The sequence below is a fragment of the Leuciscus leuciscus genome (genome assembly GCF_965113295.1).
Source record: "Leuciscus leuciscus genome assembly, chromosome: 19".
NCBI lineage: Eukaryota > Metazoa > Chordata > Actinopteri > Cypriniformes > Leuciscidae > Leuciscus > Leuciscus leuciscus.
The window spans coordinates 3,048,111-3,068,474 of NC_138743.1; the positions used below are offsets into that span (position 1 = coordinate 3,048,111).

The window sequence follows — 20,364 nt, forward strand, 5'->3', positions numbered from 1 at the left end:
TTGAATAATAATAAAAAAATTATAATAAAAAAAATTGCCTCAATTGAGTTCCAATGAGATGACTCTGTCCATTTCTTATACTGTCTATGCGTGCCGCCAGGGATCTGTCATGTCACATTTACAAGCGCCAAAACAGTATTTATAGTAAGTGAGTGAGAAGGGGTAAGAGGGGCGAACTGGGGAGACTAGAGGTGAAGTTGCATTTGGCTTTAAGTAAGTGTGTATATCCACGTGAGTGTGTTAACGTTATCCTCACCTAGCGCCACTTCACAGCTAGCTGCTGCTGCTGTAGCGGCATGTTCAACGCTTTGGACGTTGTTGTTCCTGTCTGTATCCCCAACAGTAGCCGTAAAAAAGTTTGTAATCTTTGGCAGCGTTGCCAAATACTTATCGGCGTCTTTTCACATTTTTTCTTTTATTTGAGCTGCTTGGATAACTTCGTTTCATTTTCGCGTTTAGACCATAGACTGTAAAAAATAGGTTTAGACTCATCTTGCTTCGTCTCTGTTTGTGTACTAAGTTCCCAGTCCTCCTGTCACTGCGTGTTTATTTTTCGCGCCGCGCACGATTACGGACTAGTCCATTTCATTGTGAAAGTAGGGGGTGTATAGGGACAGATAACCATGAACTGGACAACATTTTAACTACTACTTCAACATTTCAACGTATTTCTTAAGAATATTAATCAAATTTACTATGCTTTTGAAGCGTTCATGATTGTAAGGGGCTTTTTATTTTATTATTTTTTTAGGTTGGTTGGGGGCCCCCCTACTACGACCGCTGGTAGGGGGCCCCAAGCAGCCGCGTTCCTATGCCTCTATGTTAAGACCGCACTGACTAGTGAAATGCCTCACCCGAGAACGATCTATCTGGCTGCAAACATGCGATTCGCGCCAAGTAGGCTAGTTAGTAGCCTACTGTCGAAAAAGGCGAAGTTGAGTGCAACATAGTAAAATAACAACAAAGAAATAAACTTACCTTGAACAATTTCCTTTAGTAGACGCAGACGATAAGAGTTTTGAAGAGACGCCGTTGACTGCTTTCTGCAGACGAGACGTCGTGCCTCGTGTCGTGTTCAAGTAGCCCCGCACCCATGTGCCGCTTTTTACAGCGCGAGACCGTTTTTTACAGATACAAACCGGTTTACTGTTAAATGCTGTAAATTTACTCCAAGTGCTTAATTTAACTACTATTAGCTGTAAATTTACATGATTTAAATAACAGTATTTTACTGTTGGAAATTGGCTGTAATTTTACAGCATTTTTCTACAGTGTACTGAAGATCAATGAAAATCAAAGTTTTCAATTACAAGAGGAAGAGAAAAAAGATGTGATAGTACTGAGATCATATAAACCTATAGAGCTCGGGCGTAGATGTTATGGAATGGTGCATTGTGGGTAACGGCGGCCATTTTAGAGGCACCGCAAAAGCCTGTTTATAAGATATTAGCGTAGCCGGCCGGTATCCAGAAAGAGTTATGGACCGTGACACAAAAAAGTTGGCTATACCATATACGGACAAACTTCATAATGAAGCCAAACAACGCTACTTAAAAAAAAATTTGATTATAGGCGGAATCGATCCCTGTGAACAAAGCCTGGAGTAATATGAAAACTTACCAAGCCTCAGTTTCCCTGGTATTTTCTCCTATCCAGGGCCGGATTAACAATTTCATGTGCCCTCGGCAACAACATTCACACACACACACACACACACACACACACATTTTAATTGTTTATTAATAAACAAGTGGGTTTTTTTTTTTGTCAGTCGGCTGCAAAGATGAGGTTGACGACTGGCGATCTTCGCTGTAGTGAACGCGCCAGAGAGAAATGCACATTGCATACGGATTAACGTACATAAGCAGAGAGCTGTCTGTTTTCTTTCGTTTTGAATTGTTTGTTTAAAAGTAGACATTTCTATATAGATATATTTATTAAAATACAAATTAATGCAAAACGAAATTAACTTTAAAGAAAGGCTTTGTGCTTTCTGTTTGAAGTCTCTGCTCCGATCAATTTAAAAACTTGTCACTGGAGGCTCACTTGCATTTCACAAATGAATGAGTGCAAGATCTGCAGATCTACAAAGTAAACGCGGAGAAAACAATCGTTTGCACCGTTAACCAAGCATCAGTGGTGACACACAGACTTGTCAGATTCTGTGAGCTACGAAGCTTGTCTATGCGGGTTTGTTACACTTCAGGAGTAATTTATCATACGTGCAATAATCCACTGTTTTCGTCCGGTAGCTGCTAGTATTGACGACCAGCGGCGACCCAAACCATCCGACGAAAATAGGGAAAACTAATATGATTTATGAGGCGTTTGCCCTGTCGATCATGAGACCGATTACAGCGGTTCACAATACAGCAATACTGAACCATTTTCCAAAAAATAACCTAAATTAATGACCAAATAATCAACGTTACCTACTGCCTACTATACAGTACATCTACTTCCGTACCGTGATTCCCACAATGCATTGCGGCGTGACGCAACGATCCCGAGCTCTATATAAAAAGACTGTGCTACTATAGTACATCAATGGATATCTGATGTATTTACACATTTGTTAACCCCTGAAGTGTTCATCAAACTTAATTTCTCTCTCTTTCAGATGGACGGGCCGATGCGTGTGTTGGTGACGGGTGGCAGTGGACTGGTGGGACGAGCGATAGAGCGAGTGGTGAAAGAGGGTGAAGGGAGAGAAGGAGAAGAGTGGATATTCCTCTCATCCAAAGATGCCAATCTTGTGTAAGAAAACCCTCATCAGACATCACAATATGATGCAGTGAGATCCAGGCAGATGAGCAATGATTATGTCAGAGATCAAATTTTGAATAAGGAATAACAAATTTTATGAAATAAAATGTCAAATTATATAGACGACAAATGAATCAAGTCAATATTAAATTGTAATAGCAAAATATTAAAATAAATCTTATGGATCAATAGATTATAACAAAATTCAAAGTAGTGTATCTAACATATGAAGTTTGTGAAGATCAGAGTGTAGAGAAAGAAAGGCCCAAAAAAGTAAGATATCTGCAGAATGCAAGTCAAGTCAAGTCAAGTCATTTTCATTTATATAGCTCTTTTAACAGTAGCTACGTTTACATGGACACAGTCGGAATGAAATCAATCCGATTGATGAATCCGAACAAGGTGTTTACATGACTGATAAATAAAGTAATCGGATTGATGTGCGCGTTTATATGTCACAAGTTTCAAATCGGATCTGATGTTTTGACATGCGCACACTGCACGAATATACAGAGTTTCCCGCTTTTCGCGCATAAATATTCTCCTCTATTGGTTCTTTATTTGTTTTAAACAGCAGACGTAATATTAATTCGTCTCTGGTCATAATTTAGAGCATATTAACCGTTTTGCCGTGCTGCTTATTGATCACGCAGTAAAAATGCCCCTCCCCGCGGCCAAAACCAGTCGTCTGTGGATGACAATCCAAAACAAGGACTGGTGGGACGTTGTCCTGCTTCACTTCACAGACGCGCGAATGAAATGAGAATTTTAGAATGACGGGAAACTTATTAATATGACACTTTATTCAACAGGAAGAACAGCTCTTTCCGCGCGCCATACGTCATTACGCTAGTTAACGTCATCGCACATGCGCAGTCCTTTCAGTTTCGGTTTTCAATCCGACCAAGTGTTTACATGTTCTCTCGATCGGATTACAAAAGGGATAAACCACCCCTTTCAATCCGATCGAAATTTCATTCGGATCAAGCTCAATCGGATCGATTAAGGTGTTTACATGAAGGTTTTTTAGTCCGATTGAGCCGTCAATCCGATTATAAGTGTCCATGTAAACGCAGCTAGTGTAGATTGTTCCAAAGCGGCTTTACATTGATAATAGGAAATTAAAGTAACAGAGATTGCCTTTACAGCAGCTCTAGGATAAAGTTATTGTCCAGCTAAAGTTAATTTTGATTGATTCACTTCCGTCGCAACGATCATTAGTTATTAACTCACAACACAACACCGTTTTAACAGAAAACTCTTACGTTCTTTCTGCGCAAACTTAAAAATTGCGAACCAGTGAGAACGCCGATGGCGTGCACATGCGTATTACGAGTTCAGTCTATAGGGATGCGCGTTTGAATATATGTGCGCAGGCGTGTAGTCCTTCCCTTCAAACCAACCCTCAACAAACTACTTGTCTGGCCTTAAAATTTATAATACAGAATTTCTATCGCTTCTGCGTAGCCACGCGAACCGGAATTATCCAGACAATGCTTTATCTGTACAGAGGTAAAGAGAAGGGAGGGAGGCCTTCACAGGGGGAGACTAGTGGACACTTCAGGACTGTGTTGTCGTCGGGTACAGGTGCAGGTCCTTCATCAAATCTGGATACAGCCTGGATCCGGCAGACTGCAGCTAACCTCAGGACTAATATTAGCGTAGACGCCATTCTTTTTATGATGTAACGAGTACATCAGGATTTATGGGAAGTGTTCCCGGTTCCGGCTGACCTAAACTATGCATCCTAATGTTGAATTATAGAAGTCTATAATGTGTTATGTGTATGCTAGGTCAAAGAGATGTGTTTTTAGTCTAGCTTTGAACTGACAGAGTGTGTCTGCTTCCCGGACAATGGTAGGAAGACTGTTCCAAAGTTTTGGTGCTAAATAGAAAAAGGATCTACCGCCAGCAGTTGATTTTGATATTCTAGGTATTATCAACTGGCCGGAATTTTGAGATCGCAATAGACGTGAAGGACTATAATGCGTTAATAGCTCGCTCTAGTACTAGGGAGATAAACCATTTAGTGCTTTGTAAGTAGGACAGGAAAAAGAGAAGAAGCCTTTTTAGAGAGTCTTTTAAAACTAAACATGCTGTGCATTTGTAACAGTAAGGGACTAGGGCAGGGCTATTCAATTACAAATTCAGTTGGGCCAGATTTTCAAACCAAGAAGGTTAGCTGGGCCAGTAATTTCAGTGGCGAAGCAGCTCGTAATGCCAAATTTTAAAACCAACACAAACAAATTTATTGAAAAACATGTAAGGTTTATTCATTGTTTCTCTTTTAACTTTGGTCAGTTTGCACAGCAAAAGGTGCATAAAAAACAAAAGAGCTAACTGAACAGAATCTGAGGTAGCCCCTACTTTTCCACTTACAAAAAAAAAAAAAAAAAAAACTGACCTAGGCACCTCTTGCCTTGGCCTACCTAGGCTACATATCTGACCTATCTGATCACAAAGTGCATAACACAAAACAGTGCACAGTAGTAGGCTAACATTAAGTTTCCTTTTGAAACAAAATAAACATCTTGCTCACATTTGACCCAGGAACATCTCAAAGTGCATAAAATAAAAAGTGCACAGTATTCACAACTATAAATAACACATGAATACAAGGTGTACTACTGCACACTGAGGGAACATATTTTAAACTACCACATGTGTGATTAGGCATGCCTTTGTTACACATCCCACATTATATTGATGTATATTGATTGACGCAAAATAAATCGAAGAAGTATTGCCAACGGGGCCAAGAAGATGGAATGGTTTAATTATTAAATGTACTTTAGTATTGTAAATATTTTTGTTGCTAGTTGTGTCTTTATCGCGGGAATATAATAAATGCAGTATTCATAAAGGCTATAGAGATAAAGGCTGTAATACTAATGTTGTCAGAATGCAGGTGGCGATTGCTAGTGACGTCAAGAGTGAACGTGCATGTGCAAGTCTGCCACTAGACCCTATTGGAGAATTTATGGTTTTAACACTTTTACGAGAATAAAGCAGATCTTGCATTATCTCATGTCTGTAGAGATGAAAACAGATGCTCTTTGATATCAAGGCACATCATGCAATCAATTCTGAAGGAAAATACACCCAGAGATATCAATAGCATGTACAGGAAAAACTGAATTCTTAAGGAAAAGATTAATAAGGAAAACTGAATAAAATAAATTAATAAAAGACATCAATAAATTGAAAAAATGTAGTAGATTCAAATAAGAAAGATTTTGCATACACCAATAACCAATACAATATCAAATCATCACATATTAACATGTACTTTATATTCTAAGCTCAAGTTATAGAAAACTGTGCAATATTCCCTAATCACTTAACCGAATTAGCTTGTATTTTATTGTTCTATTTTATTTAGTTCTTTCTTAGTGTTTACAAGCGTCATATTAGTTGATGAATGGAATCTATACAAAGAATGAGCTCAAATATAAGAGTTTTCATTTGTGTCAAATGCATGATAACGTACTCGGTTACTAACGTAACCTCGGTTACTAACGTAACCTCGGTTCTCTCTAGAAGAGGGAACGAGTATTGCGTAAGTTGCTTACGCTTTGGGGTAAAGTCATCTTTTCTCGAGATACTGAAGCCCAAAATTATCCTAAATTTTGTATTTATTGTCAACGCGTTGCAGCAGCTAGCAGACCTAGAGTGGGCTAACTAGCGTGCTTATTGGCTGCTCTGCGGCAACTGCAGCAGCCTACCACTGAGCCCTGCGTGACGTCGCGCCCCCACGCGTCATAGCCCGCCAGAATGGGCGTGGCTTGGCGTATAAAAGGACGGGCTCGGGAGCTGCTTACCTGGTTTTCATCGACTGAAGCGAGACCAACTCGAGGCGCGAGCACGGCAGGTTACGCAATACTCGTTCCCTCTTCTAGAGAGAACCGAGGTTACGTTAGTAACCGAGTACGTTCTCTTATGAGAGGTTCTCTCGTATTGCGTAAGTTGCTTACGCTACGGGAACCCCTTGTCAACGCCGTGCGCGCCAAGCATCAACCACATATAGTCCCAGGGGCACACCCGGGGGACACAGATTAGTGGGAATAAGACGGCCAACTTGAGTGGGCCTGTATATGTACGTAAGCACACAGTGTCATGTGGCAGGGAATACAGAGCGGCACAGCCGGTCCATACTGAAAAGGGAATATCTACCCTTATAGTGCAGCTCAACCAGGGGAGCTAGGATTAATGTGAGAGTAGCCTGCACTCGAACGAATCTGAGCAGAACATACTCATAACTTAGACTGACAAAAGTCTAGCCTGCAGGGCAGGAACTTCTACGGGGTGCTAGGGACAGGCCGAACGGGAGGACGGTGTATTGATATACCTGTCCGTCGAAGGCGAATCTCAAGAATGGCCTGTGACGGGGTATTATCTGAAAGTATGCGTCTTTCAGATCAAGAGAGATAAACTAGTCCCTCGGGCGAATTTGCGCGAGGATTTGTCTGGTCGTGAGCATTTTGAACGGTCGCCTCATGAGAGCTTTGTTCAAATATCTCAGATCTAAGATAGGTCTGAGAGCCCCATCCTTCTTTGGTACGAGGAAATACCGGCTGTAGAAGCCTGACTCGCTCTGGGAAGGTGGTACTGGTTCTATGGCCCCTTTGCATAGCAGCTTATTTCTGCGCGAAGTAGGTGTGCTACTTCTTGATTCACTTTTGTCTCGGTCCGTGCTAGAAAGCGCGGAGGACGGCGAGCGAATTGCAGCGAATAGCCCTGCTTTACTGTATTCAGCACCCATTCTGACACTACCGGAATAGCTTCCCATGCTTTTGCGTGCATAGCTAGGGGTAGAATGGCCTCTTGGTTCCGGTCGCCACACGGCGTGGGCTCGTGAACCTGAATCTGAGGTATCGGCGCGGTGAGCGCGCTCTTGATGCTTGAACACAGCGGCGCGCTGAAAGCGGCGGCTGGCCGGTTCACATGTAACGTCCCGGTCACCTTGAGCGGGGAACATTTCATGGGGAAAAACCCGGAACACGTGTGTAGCGCCGGGCGTGTTGTGTTTATCAGTAAGCATGAGCGCTCGCGGGCAGACACAGGACTTACAACATAGCCGGTGTGTGTGGGTTTTATAGGTTTTGTCCCCTGGGATAAAAGTGTAGCAGAGCGGGCAGTGAGTAGGTGTGGGCACTGTTTTGTGGGCACATTTTCTACACTCAAGACACCATCGGCATGAGCCGGATAACCAGAAATTGTAAAAACGGCGTTTGGGTGCAGGTGAGCGGGTTGTACAACGCGCTCGTTGGCTGCAAAATACACATCTGCAGTCGTCTTTATTAAGGGAACTGACAGAGCGAAACGCTTTGATGGCGGTCCGGCCGCGGCGGGACTCGACCATCTTCTCCTCCTTGAAGCTGCTAGACTTCGCGGGCTCAGGCGTCAGCGCAATCTTAGGCCGGGGTCCCCGCGGGGGAGGCGGCCTGCAGTGGCTTGACGAGTGCGATCTTTGGCGAGCGCCTTGGCGTCGTTGCGAAGCCGGAGGCTGGGAGGACTGCTGGGTAGAGCTCTGGGCAGGAGGCTGCTTTTGAGAGCGGCCTGCAGCAGAGCTCGAGCGTGTCCACGCTCGCCAGACCTTCATGGCCTGTGTGGTCTTCTGCACTTCAGAGAACCGGTCGACAATCCTACTTACAGCTGGGCCAAAGAGGCCGGACGGAGAGAGCGGGGCGTTCAGAAACACGGCTCGCTCAGCCTTCCTCATGTCTGCAAGCATCAACCAAAGATGCCTCTCCGTAACGGTGAGCGAGGCCATGCTCCTCCCAATAGCCTGGGCCGCGAATTTAGTAGCACGAAGGGAAAGGTCCGTCACGCTCCTTAAATCCGGGATGATGGACTGGTCCGCGCCTTTCTCGTCCCACTCACGGAGGAGATCGGCTTGGAGAATCTGAAGAACTGCCATCGAGTGCAGGGCGGATGCAGCCTGTCCAGCGGCGGTGAAAGTGCGGCCGACAAGAGCTGATGTGGCCCGGCAAGCTTTAGACGGGAGGGCAGCCTTTGCACGCCATCCCGCAGAGGGCGGACAAAGGTGCGCTGCTACCGCCTCTTCCACGAGGGGGGCTAGACTTGTATCCTTTCTCACTGGTGCCGTCCACTTGGGAGAGCGTCGAGGAGACGGAGGAGTGAAGTCTCGCGGAGAATGGTGTGTTCCACGATTTCGTGAGCTCGTTGTGGAGCTCTGGCAGGAAGGGCGCTGACCTGGAGGCGGGCGCGTGGCGGCGGCCAGGTAAAAAGCACCCATCGAGCCTGTTGGGCGCGGGCTCTTCAGGTGGGGACCACTCGAGGTCGAGTTGGCCGACGGCCTTGGTGAGGAGGCGAATGAGTTCGGCCTCCACGCTGGCCCGAGTCCCACCGGACTCCTGGAGCGAAGGGGCGGGGTCCGGATTAGATCCAGACCAGTCTTCACTTCCTGAAGCCAGGAGGGAACAGCTGTCGTGAATGGCGTCTCCGTCCGCTTCATCTCCCGAAGCGGCAACAGTGAGGGCGGCGGCCGGCATCTGTGCGTCTGTAAGGGAGATAGGAGATAGCGAGGCTCGAGGGGAAGGTACCGGCGAGCGCTCGTAGGCCATGGCAGGCTCCGGTGGCCTCTGGGAGCGACGCTTCTTACTGCGCGGTCCAGCAGTGGCAGGCGGAGGTGCAGCTTCAGCGGCGAACATGTCAAATCGAGCCCGCAGGGTCGACATTGTCATATCGTCGCAGTGGACACAGCCGCCTGAAGACAGAGCGAGGGCTGCATGGTCTCGGCCCAGGCAGAGAGCGCAGATGAAAAAGGATATTGACGCCGAATAGCATAGCAGGCACGGATGGCTGCCTCAGGCGCTGTCCTAAGCTTGCTCTGTCGCTTGCTTCAACGGCGGCGGCTTCTTCTCAAGGATCCAGCGATGCGGAGAGCTTCGCTGAAGAGATGAAAATCAGGTAAGCAGCTCCCGAGCGAAGCGCCCCCATTGGGCGTGACGTCACGCAGGGCTCAGTGGTAGGCTGCTGCAGTTGCCGCAGAGCAGCCAATGAGCGCGCTAGTTAGCCCGCTCTAGGTCTGCTAGCTGCTGCAACGCGTTGACAATAAATACAAAATTTAGGATAATTTTTGGCTTCAATATCTCGAGAAAAGATTACTTAACCCCGTAGCGTAAGCAACTTACGCAATACGAGAGAACCTCTCGTAAGAGAACTGTATTTACATGTGCTGTTTCAGGAGTGCTGAAGAGACGAGATCAGTTTTCCAGAAGCATCGTCCGACACACGTCATTCATTTGGCCGCCATGGTGGGCGGGCTCTACAAAAACATGAGACAGAACCTGGACTTCTGGGTAATTATAACATTAAGTAGTATACGGTTGGAAATATCACTGTTGGATAATTGAACTGTACATTGACTGTATTGTTTTGTTGTTTTCAGAGAGATAATGTGCACATCAATGACAATGTGCTGTACATGTCTCAGGAGTTTGGGGTGGTGAAGGTCGTTTCTTGTCTGTCTACGTGTGTTTTTCCAGATAAAACCACCTACCCGATAGATGAGACCATGGTAAATTAACACACATACACACTTTAACTCACTTGAACCAGGGGGTTGTTCCTTCCACACTCCGCACAAACACTTTATATGCGCCGATATAATATCACACATCTATCTAGGTTAACGTCAAAGCTAGCAAGCCTTTACATGTTACACCTGCGCTTTACTAGAATCACCCTCTGTGATTTGATTCTGGAGCCAGGCCTGGTCTTATAGTGTTGATATTTAAAGATGATGGACAGGTTGTCAGTGCCATTTACTTAGATTAATAAATGCTGTAGAAGTATTGTTTATTGTTAGGTCATGTTAATTTCAATAATTTACTACAAATACATTTACAAAACTTATGTTTGATTAATGCACTAAAGTAACTAACGTGAATGAATAATTTTTTTTACAAATTAATTAAACTCAAATTTCCTCCACAGTAAATAAAGACTAAACTGTAAAAACGACCTTTGGGTTTTTGATATCAGAAACTGTATATCTATAAATATATTTATTTATATAATTTATATAATAATTTATATAATATTTGCGCCAAAATGTATATATCAGAAATACCTGTTGGATGTTTGTCCCGTCCCATCATGGTGAGAAATACTGATTAAAAAAGCATGAATGTGAGTGATTTAAGCCAGTGTCTGATTGGTTTCTTGAGTCTGTTTGCATTAATTGTGTTTCTGTAACTTCTACAGATGTATTTCTCTCTTTCTGTCTCTGTCAGATGCACAACGGTGCCCCACATGAGTCTAATTACGGTTATGCCTACGCCAAACGCATGATTGATGTCCACAACAGGTGAGATTTGATCTCTTAGTGTCAAAGTTAATTGGTTCTTGAATTGGGGGTGGGGGGCAGACCACGCTGTTGCAGTCATCTCATGTCCATGTCTCATTCTTCACCTACAAACAGGGTTTGAAATTAACTTTTCACTCACTGGCCAATTTGGCTTCTACATTTTTAAGTTACTCGCCTATTAATTTAGTTAATTTATATATTTATAGCCGCTCTGGAGAAAACAATGATGTCATCGTCCAGCTCAGTTCAGTTCTCATACAGTGGTCTCAGTGCAGGCAGATCAATAATATTGTTAAATATTAACTGTCCCCAACTAAGCAAGCCATAGGCAACAGTGGCAAGGAACCCAAACTCCATCAGGTGACAGAATGGAGAAAAAAACCTTGGGAATAACCAGGCTCAGTCGAGGGGCCAGTTCTCCTCAGGCCAAAAAACGAACATGGTTAAGATTCAGGCAGCATTACAGGTCAGAAGTCAGATTGTGGATCAGGAGCATTCAAAATATTTATCCAGTTCCATCTGGTTGAAAATCGGATTCATCACGCCGGTATGGAGACGGGTTTATTGAAGATCAGTGCCACTGGCTGTTGTGTTGATGAGGTCTTCACATGGGAGAGTAGTTGACACAATCCTGGCTGACATTCAGGCCTGCGTTGTGGTCGTGTTGTTGTGTGTCTAGGCACAGGTCCTAAGACTAATATTAGCGTAAATGCCATTCTTCTTCTGATGTAACGAGTACATCAGGTGTTATAGGAAGTGTTCTGGTTCTGGCTGACCTAATTTATGCAGCCTACAATCATTTAACTGATTTGAGTAATAGAAATGGATAATGTGTTATGTGTAAGCCAGGTTAAAGAGATGTGTTTAGTCTAGATTTACAGTGGGTATAGAAAAGAATCACTCCCCTTTAAAATAATCACATTTTGTTGCTTTGCAGCCTGAAATGAAGACAGACACAGTTTTTGTTTCATTCAGCTGTATTTACTCAGTGCAACTTATAACATCCAGGTGAAAGATATAACACCAACATGTCATAAAAACATTAAAAAAACAATCACTGAGTTGGAAAAAGGATCATCCCCCTTGTTTCAGTATTTTGTTGAACCACCTTTTGCTTTAATTACAGCCTTTAGTCTGTTGGAATATGTCTCTACTAACTTTGCACATCTAGACGTTGCGATATTTGACCACTGTTCTTTGCAGAACTGCTCAAGTTCAGTTAAATTTGATGGTGACCGTTTGTGGACTGCTGTCTTCAAGTCATTCCACAGATTTTCAATGGGTTTTAAGTCTGGGCTCTGACTAGGCCATGCAAGGACATTCACCTTTTTCTCCTTCAACCACTGTGTGGTCAGTTTTGCTGTGTGCTTTGGGTCATTGTCATGTTGGAAGGTAAATCTTCTTCCCATTGACAACTTTCTGGCAGAGAGCAGCAGATTTTCCTTAAGAATTTGACAGTATTTTGCCCCATCCATTTTTCCTTCTATCCTGACAAGTGCTCCAGTCCCTGCTGCAGAGAAACAACCCCATAACATGATATTACCACCTCCATGCTCTACTGTAGGAATGGTGTTGTTTGGATGGTGAGCTGTATTGGATTTTCGCCAGACATATCGTTTGGCGTTGAGGCCAAATAATTAAATTTTAGTCTCATCTGACCATAACACCTTTTTCCACGTGGCCTTAGAATCTTCAAGGTGCGTTTTGGCAAAGCTCAGTCGGGACTGCATGTGGCCTTTCTTGAGGAGTGGCTTTTTTCTTGCAACCCTCCCATACAAGCCACATTTGTGGAGAATTTGTGATATTGTTGTCACATGCACACAGTGATCACTCTTTGTCATGAATTCCTGCAACTGCTTCAGAGTTGCTGTAGGCCTCTTGGTAGCCTCTCTGACTAGTTTCCTCCTGGCTCTTTCATCCAGTTTGGAGCGACGTCCTGACCCTGTCTGTGTTGTGGTCTGTGTTGTACCAAATACCTTCCACTTCTTAATAATAGACTTCACTGTGCTTCTAGGCACTAGTGATGTTACGTAGGACACTGAAGCTTCGATGTGTGTATCACACATGCGACACAATTTCTAGTGAAGCCCCGTATCGGGGTGTGTATTGGTTTACTAGAGTCACGTGATCGACGACAAATGAAGCCTCACTTTCTGTCCAATCACGTGCGCGTTTCACTTTGGGTGTCAGAAGGCACGAACCCCAGATCTTATTTAACGAGTCATTGTTGGCTCAGTCTGGTTGATGGGTTTGTGAGGAGAGAAAATGAATTTATTTAATGAACAAATAAAACACAAACATGTAAGGCTTTTATTTGTACACATAACATTGAAACTATGGAGTGTGTTGTGGTTGCTTCATCTGCCAGAGCTTCTAACACAGGCTTCTGGCTGCTTTATTTTAAATAATCACCAGATGGCGCTGTTCTCAACACTCTCAAAGCTTTGAATCTTTTCCCGGAACAGTCAGAGGAAAGCCTCAGTGATTCTTGAGGCTTCATTTCCCCATCCCTACTAGGCACTGATAAAGCCTTTGAAATTTGAAACCTGACTTGTGCCTGTCCACAACTTTATCCCGGAGATCTTTTGACAATGTCTTGCCACCCATAGTTGATTGTTTTCTTCAGTTGCACTACCAAGGACTGAAATGCTTCAAGAAAGCTTGTTTCATGCTGAGCTAATCAAAATTGATCACAGTTGAAAGTCAATTGGCTTTGTGTGCTATTGAGAAGGTGATTAACTACACCTGGTTGGGTTTATGAGTCATTTTTAGGAGGGGGGTGATTCTTTTTCCAACTCAGTGATTCTGTTTTTTAATTTGTAATTTTTTTTTTTTTTTGACAAGTTGGTATTATATCTTTCACTTGGATGTTATAAGTTGTAAATACAGCTGAATAAAACAAAAATTGTGTTTGTCCGTTTTCATTTTAGGCTGCAAAGCAACAAAATGTGATTATTTTAAAGGGGGGTGATTCTTTTCTATATCCACTGTAAATTGACAGAGTGTGTCTGCTTCCTGAACAATGCTAGGAAGACTGTTTACTGCACTCAGTTGATTTTGATATTCTAGGTATCATTATCAACTGGCCAGAATTTTGAGATCGCAATAGACGTGAAGGACTGTAATGTGTTAAGAGCTCGCTCTAGTACTAGGGAGTTAAACCATTTAGTGATTTGTAAATAATTAGCAAGATTTTAAAATGTATACAATGCTTAATAGGGAGCCAATGCAGTGTTGACAGAACTGGGCTAATATGGTCATGCTTCCTGGTACTGATAAGAACTCGAGCTGCTGCGTTTTGGACCAGCTGGAGTTTGTTTATTAAGCGTGCAGGTCAACCACCCAGTAGAGCATTACAATAATCTAACCTTGAGGTCATGAACTAACTGTTCCACATTTGGCATTGAGAGCAAAGTAGGACATTACTAGTCATCCAATTTTTTATATCATCTACGCATTCCATTAATTTTGTGAATTGGTAAGTTTCGTCAGGGCACGAAGAAATATAGATCTGAGTATCATCAGCATAACAGTGAAATATCACGCCATGCATCCTAATGATATCTCCCAAGGGTAGCATGTACAGGGTGAAAATAAAAAAAGGTCTTAGTACTGAGCCTTGCGGTACTCCATACTGAACTTGTAATCAGTATGACATCTCTTCATTTAGTGCTACAAACTGATAACGGTCAGATAAGTATGACTTAAATTATGCCAATGCAATTCCAATAAACATAATTTTCTAATTTCGAACATGTCTATTCAAAAGAATGTTGTGGTCGATAGCATCAAATGCAGCACTAAGATCCAGTAACAAGTATGCTATGTTATAATTAAGTCAATTAGTAAGTCCTATAATTACCAAAAAGTACCAATAAATGCACCTCTTGATATCAGTAACATCACAACATTTAGTTCCATCAAGAGGTGCATACATTTTTGATCAAGAGCTTGTATTGACAATGCAAGAGTCCAGCACTCTGTAAAGTCTCCTCCAGCACATCCCAAAGACTTTCAATGACTTTAAGGTCTGGACTCAGAGGTGAAAATGATTCTTTATGCTCCTCCCAAACATTCTTTCACAATTTGAGCCTGATGAATCTTGACATGGTCATCCTGAAATATGGCCATGATGTGTCTTCCTACATGTATTGTTTAAGAAATGAAAAGCTATACACTCCATCAATTAGGCTTAGAAAAACAGTTGCCAAACATATATCATGCTAAAAACATAATAATCACAGCAATAATGATCCAATCATAGACTCTTAAGAATTTGCCTTTTTAAATCCAAACAGCGACTTTTTTTTTTTTTTTTTTTTTTTTTTTTTGGCTGGGCAGTGTATATACACTGACTGAATAATGAATACTTTTGAGACTGCAGAAGTCATTACAAGTTGCATTTTCAGTTGAATTTGGGGAAACCACTTGAAACATTTGTTGTGTTGAGCTATTTCAAATACTTGTTTGATTTGTTCTTTGCAAACAGCTGAAAGTCTGTAAATCTTGCCAATAAACCTGGGGCCATATTCATAAAAATCTTAATGCAAAGAGTAGCTCCTAGTGACAAAATACTTAGAAAATTCGTAGAAAGTGGGCGTTTACTCTTAAAATTTAATAAAAATCCTAGTAAAGAAAAAAGTAATTCAGAAAGCATTTTAACCCTTAAAAGAGGTCTTAAGGTGGATGAGGACTTTTAAGAGGCTTAAGAGTTTCTTTAGCAGAGGAGAAAATGGCAGAAAGACGAAGGAGAAGAAATGTTTTGCAGACAATGGATGACAGTGAGTTAATAAGACGCTATAGATTAGATCGTGCAGGGATCATGTTTGTGACAGATCTTATTAGAGTCACGCTAACATCTCTGACACAGCGCAGAAATGCCGTAGTGCCAGAAATTAAAGTAATCACTACATTAAGATATTTGGCAACTGGGAAAATGCAACAATGCAGCAGTGATGATTTGGGTCTGTCACAGCCTTCTGTAAGTCAAGTCAAGTCAAGTCAAGTTTATTTGTATAGCGCTTTTCACAATACAGATTGTATCAAAGCAGCTTCACAGTATTAAATTAAAATAATACAACAAAGTTTGTTTCAAGAGGAATTTATTGATTGATAAAATTAAATTAAATATCCCCAAAATATCCCCAACTGAGCAAGCCAAAGGCAACAGTGGCAAGGAACCGAAAAACTTCATCAAGTGACCTAATGGTGTCCTAAAACTCCATCAGGTGACCTAATGGAGAAAAAAAAAACCTTGGGAGAACCCAGGCTCAGTCAGGGGCCAGTTCTCCTCTGGCATTTATGAGCTAGAGGCCGGATTGTAGTTTGAACTGTAGGATTATATGAATGCCTGGCTGAAGAGATGCGACTTTAATCTAGTTTTAAACTGGGAGAGCGAGTCTGAGCAACGAACAGTATCAGGAAGACTATTCCAGAGTTTTGGAGCCAAATGTGAGAATGCTCTCCCTCCTTTGGTGGTTCTGGATATCCTAGGTATGACCAAAAGCCTTGAATTTAGTGATCTTAAAGAGCGCGATGGATTATAGGGTGATAAAAGATCCGTTAAATAGACTGGAGCTAAGCCGTTTAGGGCTTTATAAGTCAGTAGCAATACCTTATAATTAATACGGAACTTTATAGGTAACCAATGCAGTGATGATAAAATCGGTGTTATATGATCATATTTTCTTGATCTAGTAAGAACTCTAGCGGCGGCATTTTGGACTAACTGTAGCTTGTTTATTGAGGATGCAGGACAACCAGCTAGTAAAGCATTACAGTAATCCAGTCTCGAGGTCATGAATGCATGAACTAACTTTTCTGCATCAGAAACTGATAGCATATTACGTAGCTTAGCAATGTTTCTAAGGTGGAAAAATGCTGTTTTTGTAACATATGAAATATGATTTTCAAAAGAAAGGTTGCAATCGAGTATAACACCCAGGTCTTTTACTGTAGAGGATAAAGTAACAGGACATCCTATGATGTTAAAGTTGTATTGTGCGAGGTTTTGTGGGCGGTTTTTTGAACCGATAAGTATTACCTCTGTCTTGTCTGGATTTAATAAAAGAAAATTACGGGTCATCCAATCTTTTATATCTTTAACACACTCTGTCAATTTGGAAAATTTTGCGTTTTCATCCTGCCGTGATGAAATATATATTTGAGTGTCATCAGCATAACAATGGAAACTAATTCCATGTTTCCTTATAATATTTCCAAGTGGCATCATATATATTGAAAATAACAGAGGGCCTAATACAGATCCCTGCGGCACTCCATAGTTTACTGGAGTTATGATCGATTTTTCTCCATTTAAATAGACAAAATGGTAGCGGTCAGATAGGTATGATTTGAACCAGCTTAATGCTTGTCCTTGAACACCAGTATAATTTTGTAGTCGATCTAAGAGTAATGTATGATCTATAGTATCGAACGCAGCACTAAGATCAAGTAAAACTAGTATTGAGATACAGCCTTGGTCAGAAGCTAAAAGTAAATCATTTGTGATTTTAACAAGCGCAGTTTCAGTGCTATGATGCGGTCTGAATCCAGACTGAAACTTTTCATAGATATCATTTTGTTGCAAGAAAGAGCCCAGTTGAGCGGACACCACTTTTTCTAATATTTTAGACATAAATGGAAGATTTGAAATGGGTCTATAATTTGCTAGATTATTATGATCTAATTGTGGTTTCTTAATGAGAGGTTTTATAACTGCCAGTTTAAATGTTCTTGGAACATGACCTAAAGATAAAGACGAGTTAATAATATTGAGGAGAGGATCTTCCACTACAGGTAACACTTCTTTCAGTAGTTTAGTTGGTATAGGATCTAATAAACATGTTGTTGTTTTAGATGAAGTGATAAGTTTATTTAACTCTTTTTGTTCTATAATTGTAAAGCACTGTAATTGTTCTTTCGGGGTGATAATTGAAGCTGAATTATAAGGCGCGATTGAAGATTGAACGTTTACAATTGTGGTTCTGATGCTTTCTATTTTCTCAGTGAAGAAGTTCATGAAATCATTACTACTGAACTGTAACGGGATATTTTGTTCGGGTGACGTCTGTTTATTTGTTAGTCTAGCCACGGTGTTAAATAAAAACCTTGGATTGTTTTGGTTGGTTTCTATTAGTTTGCGGAGGTGCTCAGCCCTGGCCGCTTTTAGGGCCTTTTTATAACGTGACATACTGTCTTTCCACGCGATTCTAAAGACCTCTAAATTAGTTTGTTTCCATTTACGCTCTAAAATACGCGTTTCTCTCTTTAAAACATGCGTAGTATTGTTATACCATGGTGCTTTATTTTTCTCTCTGACCTTTTTTAATTTAATAGGTGCAACCACATCCAATGTTCTAGAGAGAATGGTGCTCATAGTGCTAGTTAGTTCTTCTAGTTCATCTGTTTGTTTGGGTTCAGGCAGCAGCTGAGACAGATTAGATAAGCAATTTGAGAAATTATCTATGGTGGATGGGAGGATTGTTCTGCCTGGTTGATAACGCGACGCCGCATGACATATTACAGCAGTACGTAATATGCAAGTTACCATGTAGTGATCAGTGACTTCATCACTTTGTGGAATGATATCTATATCGGTTGGATCGGTTCCATGTGATATAATTAAATCGAGTGTATGATTAAGACGATGTGTTGGTCCGGTGACGTTTTGCTTGACCCCAAATGAATTTAATAAATCTGTAAACGCAGCTCCTAACGCATCATTTGGATTATCTACGTGTATGTTAAAATCTCCAACAATTAGTGCTTTATCGACATTGACTAATAGGTCTGAGAGAAAATCTGCAAACTCTTTTAGGAAATCAGCGTAAGGCCCTGGCGGTCTATATACGGTAGCCAAGGCTAGAGATAATAGGGATGTTTTTCTAACATCTAAGAGCGTAACATTTAGTACAAGTACTTCAAATGAAATAAACTTATAACCCGTTTTCTGGGTAACATTTAGAATATCTTTATAAATGGTTGCAACACCTCCGCCACGACCAATCAGACGGGGCTCATGCTTATAACAGTATCCAGGAGGAGTAGACTCATTAATACCGAAATAATCATTTGGTTTAAGCCAGGTTTCAGTAAGGCAAAGTATATCGAAGCTATTATCTGTGACTATTTCATTTACAATAACTGCCTTAGGTGTGAGTGATCTAATGTTTAGAAGACCTAGCTTTAGAAATAGTTTTTGTTTACTAATAGCAACATTTTCTGTTTTAATAACAATTAGATTTTTCCTAGATCCTGCATTAGATTTATTATTTGATCTCACTAAACGAGGAATAGACACGGTTTCTATGCAATGTTCTACACTAGTATTTATATCAGTTGAATTGGTGCAGCAGAGACTATGATTTGGACTTTTGGTTACTAGTCAAAGGGTATTTAACATTTTGGAGATGTTATCCGACAGAAGAGCCGCTCCGAATCTGCTTGGGTGTAAGCCATCAGCACGGAAAAGCCTAGGACGCTCCCAAAACAGATTCCAATTATTTACAAAGAGCAGTTTCTGCTCATTGCACCATGACATTAACCATTCATTTAGCGCAAATAATCTGCTGAACTTTTCATGCCCTAGTCGGTACGTGGGAAGCGGTCCTGACACAATGATCGTTGTTTCAGGCGATGTGCTGCGTACCGTATCGATTAGATTCCTGAAGTCTTTCTTCAGAATCTCCGTCTGGCGCAGCCTGATGTCGTTCACTCCCGCGTGCAGGACCACAGTTCCGACGCGCTCGTCACCGTTCAGGATCTCGGGAACGCGAGCAGCGATTTCAGAAACACGAGCACCAGGAAAGCAGTGACTTTGCACCTTACTTTTACCTAACGTAGCGTGTACATGCCGAACGATGGAATCGCCGATGATCACAGCATCGCGTTCTGTTTCGCGTAGAGGGGAGAAGCGGTTTTGTGTCGATAACTCGAAAACCGGGAGGGTCGGAGAAAGTCTTGGTCTAAACCTGACTCGCGTCTTCCGCTGCGGAACCACCCAGGCTTCGTGGTGGCGTGTTGGAGCCGGAGTGAACGAGACCATGGCTGATTTCGACCGATGCTGAGGAACGCACGGAGTAGACGCGGTCGGAGTCAGCGGGTTAGTAACGTTAAACACTGATTTGTGTGCATCGGCGCGTGATGTTTCAAGAGCCAAACACCGGTCTCTCAGCTCGGCCTGTCTCAATAAAAGGTTGTGGATCTGTTTCTCAACAGCTTCCAGCTCAGACTGCAGTGCGTGAAGCTCAAATGTGTCTTCA

The 20,364-nt window shown here is 42.1% G+C and overlaps 1 protein-coding gene across 4 annotated transcripts in view; it reads left to right on the plus strand.

The window, feature by feature from the left end:
- The window catches only part of LOC309482079 (GDP-L-fucose synthase-like), a 274,578-nt gene that overhangs the window by 180,877 nt on the left and 73,337 nt on the right, over positions 1 to 20,364 (plus strand). For all 4 annotated transcript variants that reach the window (XM_082147304.1, XM_082147302.1, XM_082147305.1 and 1 more), the window contains exons 2-5: positions 2,621 to 2,757; positions 9,977 to 10,091; positions 10,181 to 10,309; positions 11,028 to 11,101. In XM_082147304.1, coding sequence (XP_082003430.1) covers positions 2,621 to 2,757; positions 9,977 to 10,091; positions 10,181 to 10,309; positions 11,028 to 11,101 — 455 coding nt within the window. The remainder of the gene's footprint in view (positions 1 to 2,620; positions 2,758 to 9,976; positions 10,092 to 10,180; positions 10,310 to 11,027; positions 11,102 to 20,364) is intronic.